General features: G+C 38.8%; 1 protein-coding gene across 2 annotated transcripts in view; it reads left to right on the top strand.

Moving 5' to 3' along the window:
- LOC120526262 (alpha-1,3-mannosyl-glycoprotein 4-beta-N-acetylglucosaminyltransferase C-like) overlaps positions 1-10415 on the top strand; it is a 54295-nt gene extending 43880 nt beyond the window's left edge. The window contains exons 4-5 of one of the 2 annotated variants that reach the window (XR_005633107.1): positions 3716-5089; positions 10088-10415. Coding sequence is in view for 1 of the 2 variants with exons in the window: in XM_039749356.1 (XP_039605290.1) it covers positions 3716-4869 (1154 nt within the window). In the remaining variant the exon portion in view is untranslated. Of the gene's footprint in view, positions 1-3715; positions 5242-10087 lie in introns of those variants that run through there. The other variant, XM_039749356.1, reaches the window with a different exon arrangement.
- The last annotated feature ends 3167 nt before the right edge of the window (positions 10416-13582 follow it).

Raw genomic sequence — 13582 nt, 5'->3', positions numbered from 1 at the left:
TTTGTTGACTACAGCTCTGCCTTTAACACGGTTATCTCCCCCATAAACTCACCCATAATCTGTCTGCGCTTGGCCTGCACCCCACTCTCTGTGACTGGCTCCTAGACTTTCAGACTGGCAGTCCCCAGTCTGTCAGGATTGGTAATAGGATTTCAGCCACCATTATCACAAACACACGCACCCCACAGGGATGCGTCCTCTGCCCCATCCTCTACACCCTGTTCACCCAGGACTGTGTCGCCACCCACAAAGATAATATCAGCTTAAAGTTCTCAGTTGACACCGCAGTGATTGGACGCATCACTGGTGGTGATGAGGCATCCTACAGGAGGGAAGTAGACAGTCTGGCATCATGGTGTGAGGACAACAACTTCACCCTCAACACAGACAAGATGAAGGAGATGATAGTGGACATGAGGAAGGAGAGGAGACCTCACCGGCCACTTTTCATCCGAGGGCTTGAAGTGGAGAGGGTGAGCAGCATTAAATACTTGGGCATCTACATCAGTGAGGACCTCACTTAGACACTTAACACCACACAGCTGGTCAAGTGGGCTAAGCAGTGGCTGACCTTTCTGAGGAGGCTGAGGAATTTTGGTATGTCGACTAAGATCCTTGGCAACTTTTACAGCTGCATTGTTGAGAGCATCTTGACCAGCTGCATCACCGTGTGGTACGGCAACACTACTGCTATGGACCACAAACGTGGTAAAGACTGCTGAGAAGATCACCAGGACCCCACTGCCCTCTCTGCAGAGCATCTACAACTGCAGAGTCTGCAGGAGAACGGCCTCGATCCTCAGGGACCCCAGCCACCCCAAGCACTACCTGTTCACACTTCTACACTTAGGCAGGAGGTATAGACGTATGAAATGCAGGACTTCCAGGCTAAAGAACTTTTTCTTCCCCAAGGCCATTAGACTCCTAAATAATGGACAGGAGTTTATAACCGTGGTGCACCTCATTCTATCGACCTCACACAACTGTATTTGACTTGCCCATCACACACCTACCTGCACATTACACTTTATACTTCTATTCTGTTTTTATACATTATGCTGCCTCTGTTACTTATTATCTGTCTGCTACTTATTATTTATGTTTATCTTTATACATTGGTTTTGGCATTTGGTGTGGAGAGCAAAGAAGGAATTTCATTGTACAGGGAAACGTGTTTCCTTACTGTGCACATGACAATAAACTTTGAACTTGAACTTCAGAGCACCTGGAAAATGCAGTTTAATGTAAAAAAGTGAAAAGTGCTACCCATGGACAAAAGGAACATCAATTATAAATATAAGGTGGGAGAAACTGAGCTACAGGAAGCAACCACTGAAAGGATTTAGGGGTTTACGTTGACATAATATTTTCATAGACTAAGCGATATACAGAAGCAATTAGAAAGGCAAATAAAATCTTAGGTTATATCATAACAATTGAATTCAAGGGACATTTTGCTCAAAACTATATAATGCACTAGTTAGACCATATCTGGAGTATTGTGTGCAGTTCTGGTCTCCATAGTACAAGAAAGACATAGCAGTACTTGAAGCAGTGAAGAGCAACCAAAAGCACCCCAGAACTTAAGAACATGTCCTACTGTGACCGACTCACAAAATTAAACGAGTTTGGTCTCAAGCACAGGAGACTGCATGGAGACCTCATCCAGGTATTTAAAATCCTCAAATGCATCGATAAAGTAGATCTAGCAACATTCTTTCACTTTAAGGGTGAATCACATAATTAAGGACATCAGTGAAAATTAAGGAGATGTGCATTTATGCATTTAAGACTGAAGTTTGGAGGCACTTCTTTACACAATGAGTTGTGGGATCACTGGAACAAACTACCAAGACATGGAGTTGAAGCAGAAACCTTGACAACCTTGAATCTGGATGAAATATTGGGACAGATTAGCTATTAGCTAAACAAATGGGCTTGATGGATTGAACGGTCTTCCCTTATTTGTCAAATTTCTTATGGAGAAATGCAAGACTAAGTAACTGGTGGTGGATTTTAGGAGGCCCAGGCCCCTCCTGGACCCCGTGATCATCAGAGGTGACTGTGTGCAGAGGGTACAGACCTATAAATACCTGGGAGTGCAGCTGGATGATAAATTGGACTGGACTGCCAATACTGATGCTCTGTGTAAGAAAGGACAGAGCCAACTATAATTTCTTAGAAGGCTGGCATCTTTCAACATCTGCAATAACATGCTGCAGATGTTCTATCAGACGGTTGTTGTGAGTGCCCTCTTCTACGTGGTGGTGTGCTGGGGAGGCAGCATAAAGAAGAAGGACGTCTCACACCTGGAGAAACTGGTGAGGAAGGCAGGCTCTATTGTAGGCACAGAGCTGGACAGTTAGACATCCATGGCAGTGCGACAGGCGCTGAACTGGCTCCTGTCAATCATGGAGAATCCACTGCATCCACTGAACAGGATCATCTCCAGACAGAGGAGCAGCTTCAGCGACAGACTGCTGTCACTGTCCTGCTCCACTGACAGACTGAGGAGATCGTTCCTCCATCACATTATGCGACTCTTCAATTCCATCCGGGGGGGTAAACGCTAACAATATTCAAAGTTATTGTCTGTTTTTACCTGCATTTTTATTACTCTTTAATTTAATATTGTTTTTTGTATCGGTATGCTGCTGCTGGATTATGTGAATTTCCCCTTGGGATTAGTAAACTATCTATCTATCTATCTATCTATCTATCTATCTATCTATCTATCTATCTATCTATCTATCTATCTATCTATCTATCTATCTATCTATCTATCTATCTATCTATCTATCTATCTATCTATCTATCTGCATGCGATCAGCACATACATGTTCAAGGATGCACAAGTTCTTATGTGTGTAAACAACTGCCAGAGAGTTTTCCATTTATTGTCAAACAACCTGCTTCCTAACACGAAAGGCTAAATTACTTTACCATCTTTAAACAACGTGTGTAGCTTTAATACAGAAATGCTTCTTAACAATCGAGAACATCATCAGTCTAAACTTCCAACCGTATGAAAGTGTTACTTTTACATTTTTACATCTGTGCTTCTGTGAGAACTACTACTTAGCAAAGTTATGTCCGTGATGTGATCAGCGTCACCTGTATTTTCTAATTTTAAAAACAAAAGTGTGATGCTAAAATAGCTAAAATACTCAAAACCTCTAACCATATGCTCACCTTGCAAGGAAAGTTACATCAGTGTGACGCTGCAATTTTTATGAAGAGAACAAAAGAATGTGTTGTCAACATGGAAAAGTTCAGCTAGCTCTGCATGAACCACCTTTGTTTAGGTCCACAAGTTTCACTTAAAATAAAAAAATTCACATGAACACACTGAAGTAAGAAGAGGAAACGTTACAAGTCGAAGCTCTGAATCCTGTACGCTGATAGCACCTAACTGCAGCATTAGTAACGTCCTTAGCTCGTGACAATGACAATTCGTTAAGACAGCCTTAGGTCTTAGCTATTGATTATCAATCAATCTGTCCTCATTTTCATAATGAATATGTGAGTGTGTGCTCGAGTGAGCCCAGCAACTGATCGTCACCCTTGGTTCAGGTCTCTTTCATTCCTTGTACCAAGTGCTGACATGAAAGCATCTGGTTCTAAAAACAGAGATCTGAATTAAGAGGGTTGGTAAATGTTAATGTTTTCTTTTCAAAATCAAGCATTTTCATGTTGTTTTTTTTCTCACTTTCAGAGTACCTTGCAATTGGTCTCTCATCGGTCAAAAGAAAACGAGGCAATTATGTTCTCGAAACTCTCAAATCCATTTTTGAGAAATCAACAGATGAGGAACTGCAAGAGATGGTTGTTGTGGTCCACCTCGCAGACTTCGATAAAGCTTGGAATATGAAAGTAGCAATGGATATTTCCACAAAGTTTGCACGCCGTATTCTTTCCGGACATCTGCTCATCATCCATGCGCCCCAGGAGCATTATCCTCCTTTGGAAGGTCTGAAGCGGAACTTCAATGACGCAGAGAACCGTGTGACGTTCCGCTCCAAGCAGAATGTGGACTATGCTTTCCTGCTTAACTTCTGTGCCAATTTGTCTAGCTACTACCTTATGATCGAGGATGATGTTAAGTGTTCCAAGTCTTTCTTTACCATTATCAAAAAATCCATTGCATCTAGAAAGGGGACCTACTGGGTCACTCTGGAATTTTCCAAGCTAGGATACATTGGTAAGCTTTATCATTCTAGTGACTTACCAAGACTTGCTCAGTTTCTTCTCCTGTTCTATCAAGAGATGCCCTGTGACTGGTTATTAGGTCACTTTCAAAATCTTTTAGCTCAAAAGGATGTGATTCGCTTCAAGCCCTCTTTATTTCAACACACTGGATATTATTCCTCCTTCCTGGGCACAGCCAATCTTTTAAAGGATGATGATTTTGAGGAGGACCCCTTTGATATCCCTGATAACCCACCTGCCACTATTTTCACTGACATCAATACATTTGAATCTTACTATCCTAAAAAAGCTTATAGCAACATGGATGAATACTTCTGGGGCAAGTCGCCATCTGCTGGAAATTATTTCACTATAATATTCAACAGACCTGTAGTATTAAACAAGCTCCATATCCACACAGGCACTGATGAACGCAAAGGGGATGCCTTACAGTTTGGTGATGTGGAGTTAGGAAGTCAACTTGGCAAATCAAGAAACCGATTGGAGTGTTCCAGTTACAATAAAATTGGGAGTTTTGTCGATGGACGCTTTCAGAAAGATGACATCTATAAAAGTTATGACAGTCCTGTGTCTTGCGTGAAAATTGTGATAACTAAAAGTCAAAGCAAATGGCTTATTATTCAGAATATTAGTATATGGACAAAGCAACTTTTAAAATAAGAAAACTGTTTTAAATATTATTTTTGTCAAAGGAGAATTGTATTATTAGGGCAGCACAATGGTTACCCCTGCTGCCTCATGGGTCCAATATCCTGAGTTTTGAAGCCTGTGGCCAGTTGCTGGCTCTATGAAGTTTGCATGCTCTTTCAAGGACTGTCGGCCACTTCCTGGGCACAGCCACACTCTTAAAGGACGACTGTATCCCTGGTCTTTCTTCTGGGTACTATGGTTTTTCTTCTAACATTCCTAATGAATTACATGTTAATATGTGTCGGAGTGGGTGTGTGGAGCTCTAATAGCCTCTACTATGACCCTGGCTTGAGAATGTTCTGTTTGTATTTATAGATGTGTGTGTGTTTATATATGTGTGTGTGTGTGTATATGTGTATATATATATATATATATATATATATATATATATATATATATATATATATATATATATATATATATATATATATATATATATATATATATATATATATATATATACATATATATATATATATATATACATATAGTGACAGATTACGGCTTCCTTGTACCCTCAGACACCATGTCAGACACCAGGTAAAAGTCCTCAGATTGACTTTATTAAATTGCCACAGTGCAGAAAACGCCCTCTCCTCCACTATTCTCATATAATAAACACAAATACACTATAAACAAATCCTCCAGCTCCCAGACGTGTTGCCACCCTTCCACCCAGCTCAGCTCATCCGTCTGGGATTTCCCACAGTCCTTTATATTCCTTGAACCAGAAGTGTTTGAGCCCTCAGTCCATGTGATTATCCAACACTTCCGGGTCGGGTAATTCTCTTTTTATTCAGCCCGGAAGTATATCATTCCTTCTATTTCCGCAATCGTGAATTACTTCCGGGCTATAAGGAAAGTATAAGTCCCTGGGCCTCCCTGCAGCGTCCTCCTGTGGCCCCCATGGTATCCAGCAAGGCTGTGGTGAAAAACTCCAAGTTCCATGATGCCCTGCTGGAATTCAGGGTCCTTTCATGTTGTAGGGATGGCTCCATCTGGCGGTTTGGGGGTGTTAGCTGGGATACACGGCCGGCAATCCCTCACAATATATATATATATATGTACTGTATGTGTATGTGTATATATGTATGTATGTGAAAGGAAGAGAAGGTCTGTGATACGGTTTGCATATTTGCAGCTGGAGATCCACAAAGGAAGAAAAAATGAATCACGTATCATAAAGTAGTTTTTATTCCTGAGCTTTCAACCCCTGCCAGGGGTCTTCATCAGAGGATAATGCTTAGACTTACAAGAATCAAAGGCAATATAAAGCAAAAAAATACATTTGAGTTGGCTAAGTCAGTGTGGTCGGGGGTTATTGGGTGTAAAGTCTTGTTTATTATGAATATGTTCTTGAATATGAATATGAGAATATGGTGTTCTCAACAGACACTTGGACATAAATCCAGCATATGCAAACTTAAGAAGAACATATTCATAATAAACAAGACTTTACACCCAATACCCCCGACCACACTGACTTAGCCAACTCCTACACCACCTAAACCCCCAACCCTTGTGTATATATATATATATATATATATATATATATATATATATATATATATATATATATATATATGTATGTATGTATGTATGTATGTATGTATGTATGTATGTATGTGTATATATATATATATATATATACACTGTATAGATATTCCATAAATGAATGGACAATACTGTATACGGTATGTATTAGGGGAGTAATTCCCAACTCAGTACTGAGGACTTACTGTGACTGCAGGTTTTTATTCTAACCCTATTTTTCCTATAGCTTTAAAAGCGTAACTCTTTTTTATTATTTTGTCCTTTTTCATTTTTGTATCTTAATGATGACAATTAAAAGCAAGCAGAGCAGACACCTGAGCAAACGACACTGAATAATGAAAGGCCGAAATTATTTCCGCGCCACACCCACTCATGAGCAAATATAGATTAAATAACCAGAACACATGCAATAGCACAATGAAAATCAGGATTGAAAACATTGTTGAAAAGGAAAAGAAAAAGAAATAGTAGCTCATTTAATTAAGCCACGAGTCCAATTGAAAACAGAAGTTAGAAGATTAGAACAATGTAGAGGAGAACAAGCCATGCAATCAAACAAAGCTCGCTAGTCTTATTGACTTTCTTCTTCCAAAAAAATACCATGTTTAGTTTCGAAAGTCCAACTGTCTGTGATACTACTTGGTGACTTATTCCATGTGTCTTTGATTCTCTGTGTGAAGAAAACCTTTCTAATATTTGTGTGAAATTTATTCTTAACACATTTCCACCTGAATCCCTATGTTTTATCTGAACTCATTTTAAAATAACAGTCTCAATCCATGGGACTAATTCCCCTCATAATTTTAAACACTTCAGTCATGTCACCTATTAATCTTCTTTTGCTTAAACTTTAAAGACTCCGCTCTTTCAATTTTTCCTCATAACCCATTCCCTGTAGTCCTCTAATCAGCCTAGTTGCTCTTCTCTGGACCTTTTCTAGTGCTGCTATGTCCTCTTTGTAGCCACAACTGCACCCAGTACTCCAGATGAGAAGAACCTCCTTGGACTTTGTACTCCGCACATCAGGGCACTATATGACCTGACATTCTGTTAGCCTTCTTAATGGCTTCTGAACACTGTCTGGCAGTTGAGAGTGTTGAGACACTATGACTCCTAAATCCTTCTCATAAGGGGTTCTTTCAGTTTTCAGACCTCCCATTGTGTATTCAAACCTCACAATTTTACTTCCTACGTGTAATACTTTACATTTCCTGGCATTACATTTCATCTGCCATAAATCTGCCCAAGCTTGTCTGATGTCCAAGTCCCTCTGTAATTATTTAATGCATTCTAGATTATACCTAGCTTGATACCATTTGCAAACTTAACCAGCTTGTTATTTATATTTTCACCCAAGTCGTTTGTTTATATATATTAAAAACAGAAAAAGCCCCAGCACTGACCCCTGTAAAACACCACTCTTAATGTCACCCAATTCTGATAAGGTTCCTCTCCCATCACTCTCTGCTTCCTGTGTCTTAACCGATTCTACACCCATATACAAACCACACACTGAACTCCCACTTCTTTTAGTTTGATGCCCAACCTCACATGAGGAAAGTTCCAATTTGGTTGGAACAAAAACCTGATTTTGGGAACCATTGTCTTATGGCGTCCATGTTGGTGAGTGACCTGCTTGATTACGGCTGTAAGTAGTGTTGTAGTCCACCTTCACCATAGTGAAAGCCCAACATTACCCAGACAAGAGAAAACCAAGATCATTTTTGGTAGACTACAAGCTTTTGTTACAACCAAACTGTTTGCCTGTGTACTGTGATGGACAGCCGGCAGCTCAACCCGGCCGACACATCCAGGACACTAGATGGTGATTTCCCTGTAGCATAGCGATGCCCTGGATTCCCGCAGGGCACCATGGGATATGGAGTTTGGCTTTACAGCCCCTGCTGGGTACCGTGGCTGCTGCCAGGAGACGCTGCAGGGAGACACGGGGATTTCTGTTTCCCATATAGCCCAGAATTAATCCCAAGTCATTAGGACGGAAGCCCCAAAGTACTTCTGGGCTGAAGAAAAGCTAATTCTCCATCTGATCCGGAAGTGCTAGCAAGTCATGTGGACCGTAGGACAGAAGCACTTCCGTGTCAGGGACTATATAAAGAACTGTTGGAGAACCAGCAAGCGAGCCGAAGTGGGGAAGGAGTGAGACAGAGCTTTCTGGGAGGTGTGGAGGAGGATTTAGAGAATTATTCTATTGATTCATTGTGTTTATTGTGGATGTGGTGATTTGAAGGCACTATTTTGAGGAAAAGATTCAAAAGTCTTAGTGCTTTTAAACCTGTGTCCAGAGCATCTGTCTACTGGGTTTCATGGGACAACAGCGCCCACAAGTGTCCACAATACTCAACTGACTAGTAGATTTCTTAATTAAATACTCCTCATTCATTAGAACCTGGCAGTTAGTTTTTCCTCCTCTAAGGCAGAGGTGTCAAATATGATTTTTTACAGATATTCAATAAATAAATATTATAACAAACAAGAAATACACACCAGAATGACTAAAAAAAGAAAGAAATCTTCTTACTTGGCTAAAGGTAACAAGCTGTCCCAGTGCCTACAATGCATTATTTAGGCCTGTTGTCGAGGGTATGAAGGAGCTTCAGTAGCATTTCTTGACATACTTCTGCTCAGGTCCTCAATGCCGGTGTGTCAGAGAGAAGGTATGCAGAAATGTTCATTGTGGTACTCAGTTTTGTCTTCATTCTCTCCTCCACTACTACCTCCAGCGGGTCCAGATGGCGTCCCATGACTAAGCCTGCCTTTATAATCGGCTTGTTGATTCACTGGGCCTTTCTTGAAGTTATGTTACCATTTCAGCACACCACACCAATAGTAGTCTCAATAGACTTTGATTTGAAAACAAGCCTTGTGATTTAGTGGTGCAATTATGAAATAATCTTGCGATTCACCGTACTAAATTGTGTGTTTGAAATACCTGGCCTGTGGCTCCAGCCTGCTTTCACATGTGGTAATGTCTATGTTGTGCCCCAACCACTTTCACCTTCACATCATTACATACTATAGACGGTAACTTAGAATTCTGCCAAAGCTCAATCAATTTGTCATTTTAGATTTTTATTTTTTTTTAATTCCCGGCTTTTAATGAAAATTTTGTTTGCTCAGCACCTAGTGATATTTATGAATCGCAGAATTCAAGCAGTACTAAGTATGAGGGCCTTAATAGACCTGCCATTACTGTGCACAAAATACACTTGAGCTCCATTTACACAAAGCATTCAATCATTAAGCTGAAAATCTTATGGGAATTATGGCGCCCTGAAACTGGGAGACGGTGTCGAAAAAGTGTTGTTATTTCTGCTACATGTTGTGACCAAAATGAATTCAAATCCCCTTCAATGAAAGTCTACAGTGTATACTCTAAAAATGTCTGAAGTGTTTGATTTGTCATTTTACACTGTGGAACAGAGGAGCAAATCAAGGAAAAATATGTCTTTGTCCAAAACATGATGTAAGGCACTATATTTTCACTTTTTTAATAAAAAGGGACAGAGATTGAATGTGTACACTGCTTTATTTGTCATTTTTTCTCCAATTGATGAAGCTAAATACATCAGTTTTAAGGTTGTAATAAGATAAAATGTTATGTTTCATATTTTAGACAATTCACCTTTATTCTACTCCATCTGGACAAAAATAATTGACCAAAGTTTATCATCTTTAACCAAACTGGAGTGTGTGCTGTCAGAGATTCTCAAACTCACTTAACTCAATTCAATGCAGTAGGAGCTCAAGCTGTAAGGGCATAAGGCTGGAAGTAGCCCTGGAAAAGGCGGACAAGTTTTTTATTCTCCTTCAGAATTCTGGTAATTTTTGTTTTAATTTGAAAATGTTCTATTGTTTGATAAAAAGATCTGTGATCCCTGCTATAAAGATACAGATGTAAAAGTCATCACCAAAATCTGGGCAATTAAAGCGCCTGACTTTCATTTGAATGAATTGTTTGTCTTGGGAAAGTGGAGTCATTTTTTGGAAGTGACTCATCATCAAATATTAAAGGAATCTTCCACCCAAAAATAATGTTTATTATATGTTACCCCATGTACTTTGTAGCGGGGGCTGAAAATAGTTTTTTTTAACTCGTGTTTTCATGTGGAATAAAATACAGGGCAATGATGAGCAACAGTGGACAGCAGCAAAAATGTCCTTGGAACAAAGGAAAAAAAAATCCTGTTGCTCATGTCCCATAATGTCATTTATCCAATTGTATGCTCAAAACATGCAAAATGCATGAATTTGGTGCTAAAATGTTGTTAGATACTTCCACAAAAATCAGCGCAAATTATAAACTAAAAACTAAAATCACAAGGGATTGAGTTTTTGAATTGAATACCCGCCTTTCCCCCTCATTCATTGGTCAAGAGTCCTGTCTTCAGGTCAAACTATTGGTTTCTATTATGCCAATTTTTTTTCTCACCGCTTTCCTTGAAAACACAAGGATAGTTTTTTTCTTGGTCATCGATACATAACGATGTGGCGTAAGTAACACATAAAAAAATGTTTGGATGGAGTGCCTTTAAGGATTAAGTACTACTATGACTTTTATGTGATTGTATTTTATTTGCTTTTTTATTTATTTCATGTTTTTTGGAAATAGTAGGAGGCAAAAGGTATTAGTCCTGACAAGTTACACCGTTGATGTCAATGTGCTAACAAGAAGCAAGAGGGCCTAATGTGTTCCTTTAACTCCTATACAGTAGAGCAAGGGATCTCAACCTTTTGTCTTAGCTTACCACAGCTAGGAATTTAAATGAAGTACCACCGTCTTAAATTGTTAAGTAAAGAACTCTTATGAGGTAAAACTAAAGGCCATATTTCTTAAGCCACCCAAAAATATTGCATGTGAGGGTTTTAACAAGGTATTATGGACAGTTTTTCTGCTTGTGTTTCTTTTTAATTTTTCTTATGTATTCCTTTATACAATACTAGCAAAATATCCGCGCTTCGCAGCGGAGAAGTAGTGTGTTAAACAAGCAATGAAAAAGAAAAGGAAACATTTTGAAAATAACGTAACATGATTGTCAATGTAATTGTTTTGTCACTGTTGTGAGTGATGAGTGTTGTTGTCATATATATATATATATATATATATCTATATATATATTTACACACACACATAAACATATATATATACATATCTATACATATACACATATATACATACATATATATCTACATATATACACATACATATACATACACACATACATACATACACACACACATATATAAACATATATATACATATACATACATATCTACATATATACACACACAGCTATTTCGTATCAGTGCAATACGCTGCTTGTTAAAACGGATGACTCCGCTCTTACGTGCAAGTCTGCGTGGATATTATGAACTATCGTATTTGTTCAAGTTCTATTTAAATTTTAAATAGAAGGAATTTTTATTTAGTCAACAGAAATATCTTTGGTAGGAATGGTAAAAACAGACAGGAATATTATTCGTGAATAAATCAACTCAAACCTTAAACAACTTATAATATTTTGCTCTCCATAAAAATATATCCTGTCTAAATTATACAAGTTAGAAATAAAGTAAACGTTAAAAGAACAAACATTCAAATTTCTTTACTCTTATGTAATTTTATATAAAAAATAAACTTAGATTTTAAATATCCCAAAAGATTTTGCTCTCCATAAAAATATATCCTGTCAAAATTATACAAATTCAAATATGAACATGCTGCATAACAAAACCTGGAAATATAAATAAAATGTGTTCCTTTCAGCAATAACAAATCAAATCATTCAGTTGTCTTTGCTCATATGTCATTTTAGAGCTGGATGCCTGGCATCTTTTTTTGGCAACAGGTTCGTTTCTGTTTGGTGTGAGGTTCTGTGTTGTGGAGATTCTCAGGATGGATTGCAGGTGCTCATCAGTGAGGTGACTCCTGTGTGCTGTTTTGTTAGTCTTTATCACTGAGAAGAGCTTCTCACACAGATATGTGCTACCAAACATGCACAAGGTTCGAGCCGCATGTAGACGGACTTTTTGTTCTTCAAAGTCACCAAAGCGCCGTGCAAACTCAGTGCGCTCAGTTTATCAGCAAAGTGCGTATTTGGGAACACCATAGTGACGACTTGGTTTAACATTACTTGGCAACAGGGAAAGTGGGGCAAGGTGCACTGGTGCATTTGTGTCTCCCATAAAAGCAGCTTCACTTGAAATCACTTTGTGATTGTGCACGGTAAAACGTCCGCTGAAGTGTCAGATTCTTATTTAATTCTTCTGCTTTCTGTATCTTCTGGATTGCATTCAGGTCACCTTGATGTTTTGTCTCATAGTGCCGTCTTAGATTAAATTCTGTAATTACAGCCACATTCGCTCCACAAATGAGACACAAAATGAGACACACGGGTTCAGTAAACATATACTCAGCCTCCCATCGGTTTTTAAAGGCTCTATTTTCAGAATCAACTTTTCTCTTCAGCATCGTGTGAGCTAGCTTCGCAATAACTTGCAGCATCATAAGCTAGACTTGATTAACGGTAAGTGTTCGGCAAGGCAGCTGAAGCGCTGCATTATGGGATCTGTAGTTTATTGTGTTACCAGCGCTTCATATACCCGGGCCATTAATAACAATAATACAGTATATAAAATGATCTCGGGGCGGATATAATTACGCCGGGCGGATGTGGCCCGCCCCTTGAGTTTGACACATATGGACTAAATAGAACTTGAAAAGATATATTTTTTCAAATGTGATCGCGCAATTCAGATAGAGTTGACGTGCACTACAGCCTGCATGCCTCAATAAGTCATCCTCCCTCGCTCTTACTTTTTTACCGTTCATCTAATGAATACACTGAGTATGGCTTTACCAAAACAATCATTGATGGCGAATAAAGTATCCATTATTCGAGTATGTAGATCGGGATATATATATACATATATATATACCCGCGTATCATAGCGAGAGTAGTGTGTTAAAAAGCTAGAAAAGAAAAGGGAACATTTTAAAAATAAGTAACATGACTGTCAATATACAGTATTTGTTTTGTGAGTGTTACTGAGTGTTGCTGTCATCAAGGATTTGATTATCATTATTTCTTTCAATCAGGTTCGTATTTGT

Source organism: Polypterus senegalus, chromosome 3 (genome assembly GCF_016835505.1).
Source record: "Polypterus senegalus isolate Bchr_013 chromosome 3, ASM1683550v1, whole genome shotgun sequence".
In the NCBI taxonomy this organism is placed as follows: Eukaryota; Metazoa; Chordata; class Cladistia; order Polypteriformes; family Polypteridae; genus Polypterus; species Polypterus senegalus.
This window is presented reverse-complemented; position numbering and strand designations above follow the sequence as displayed.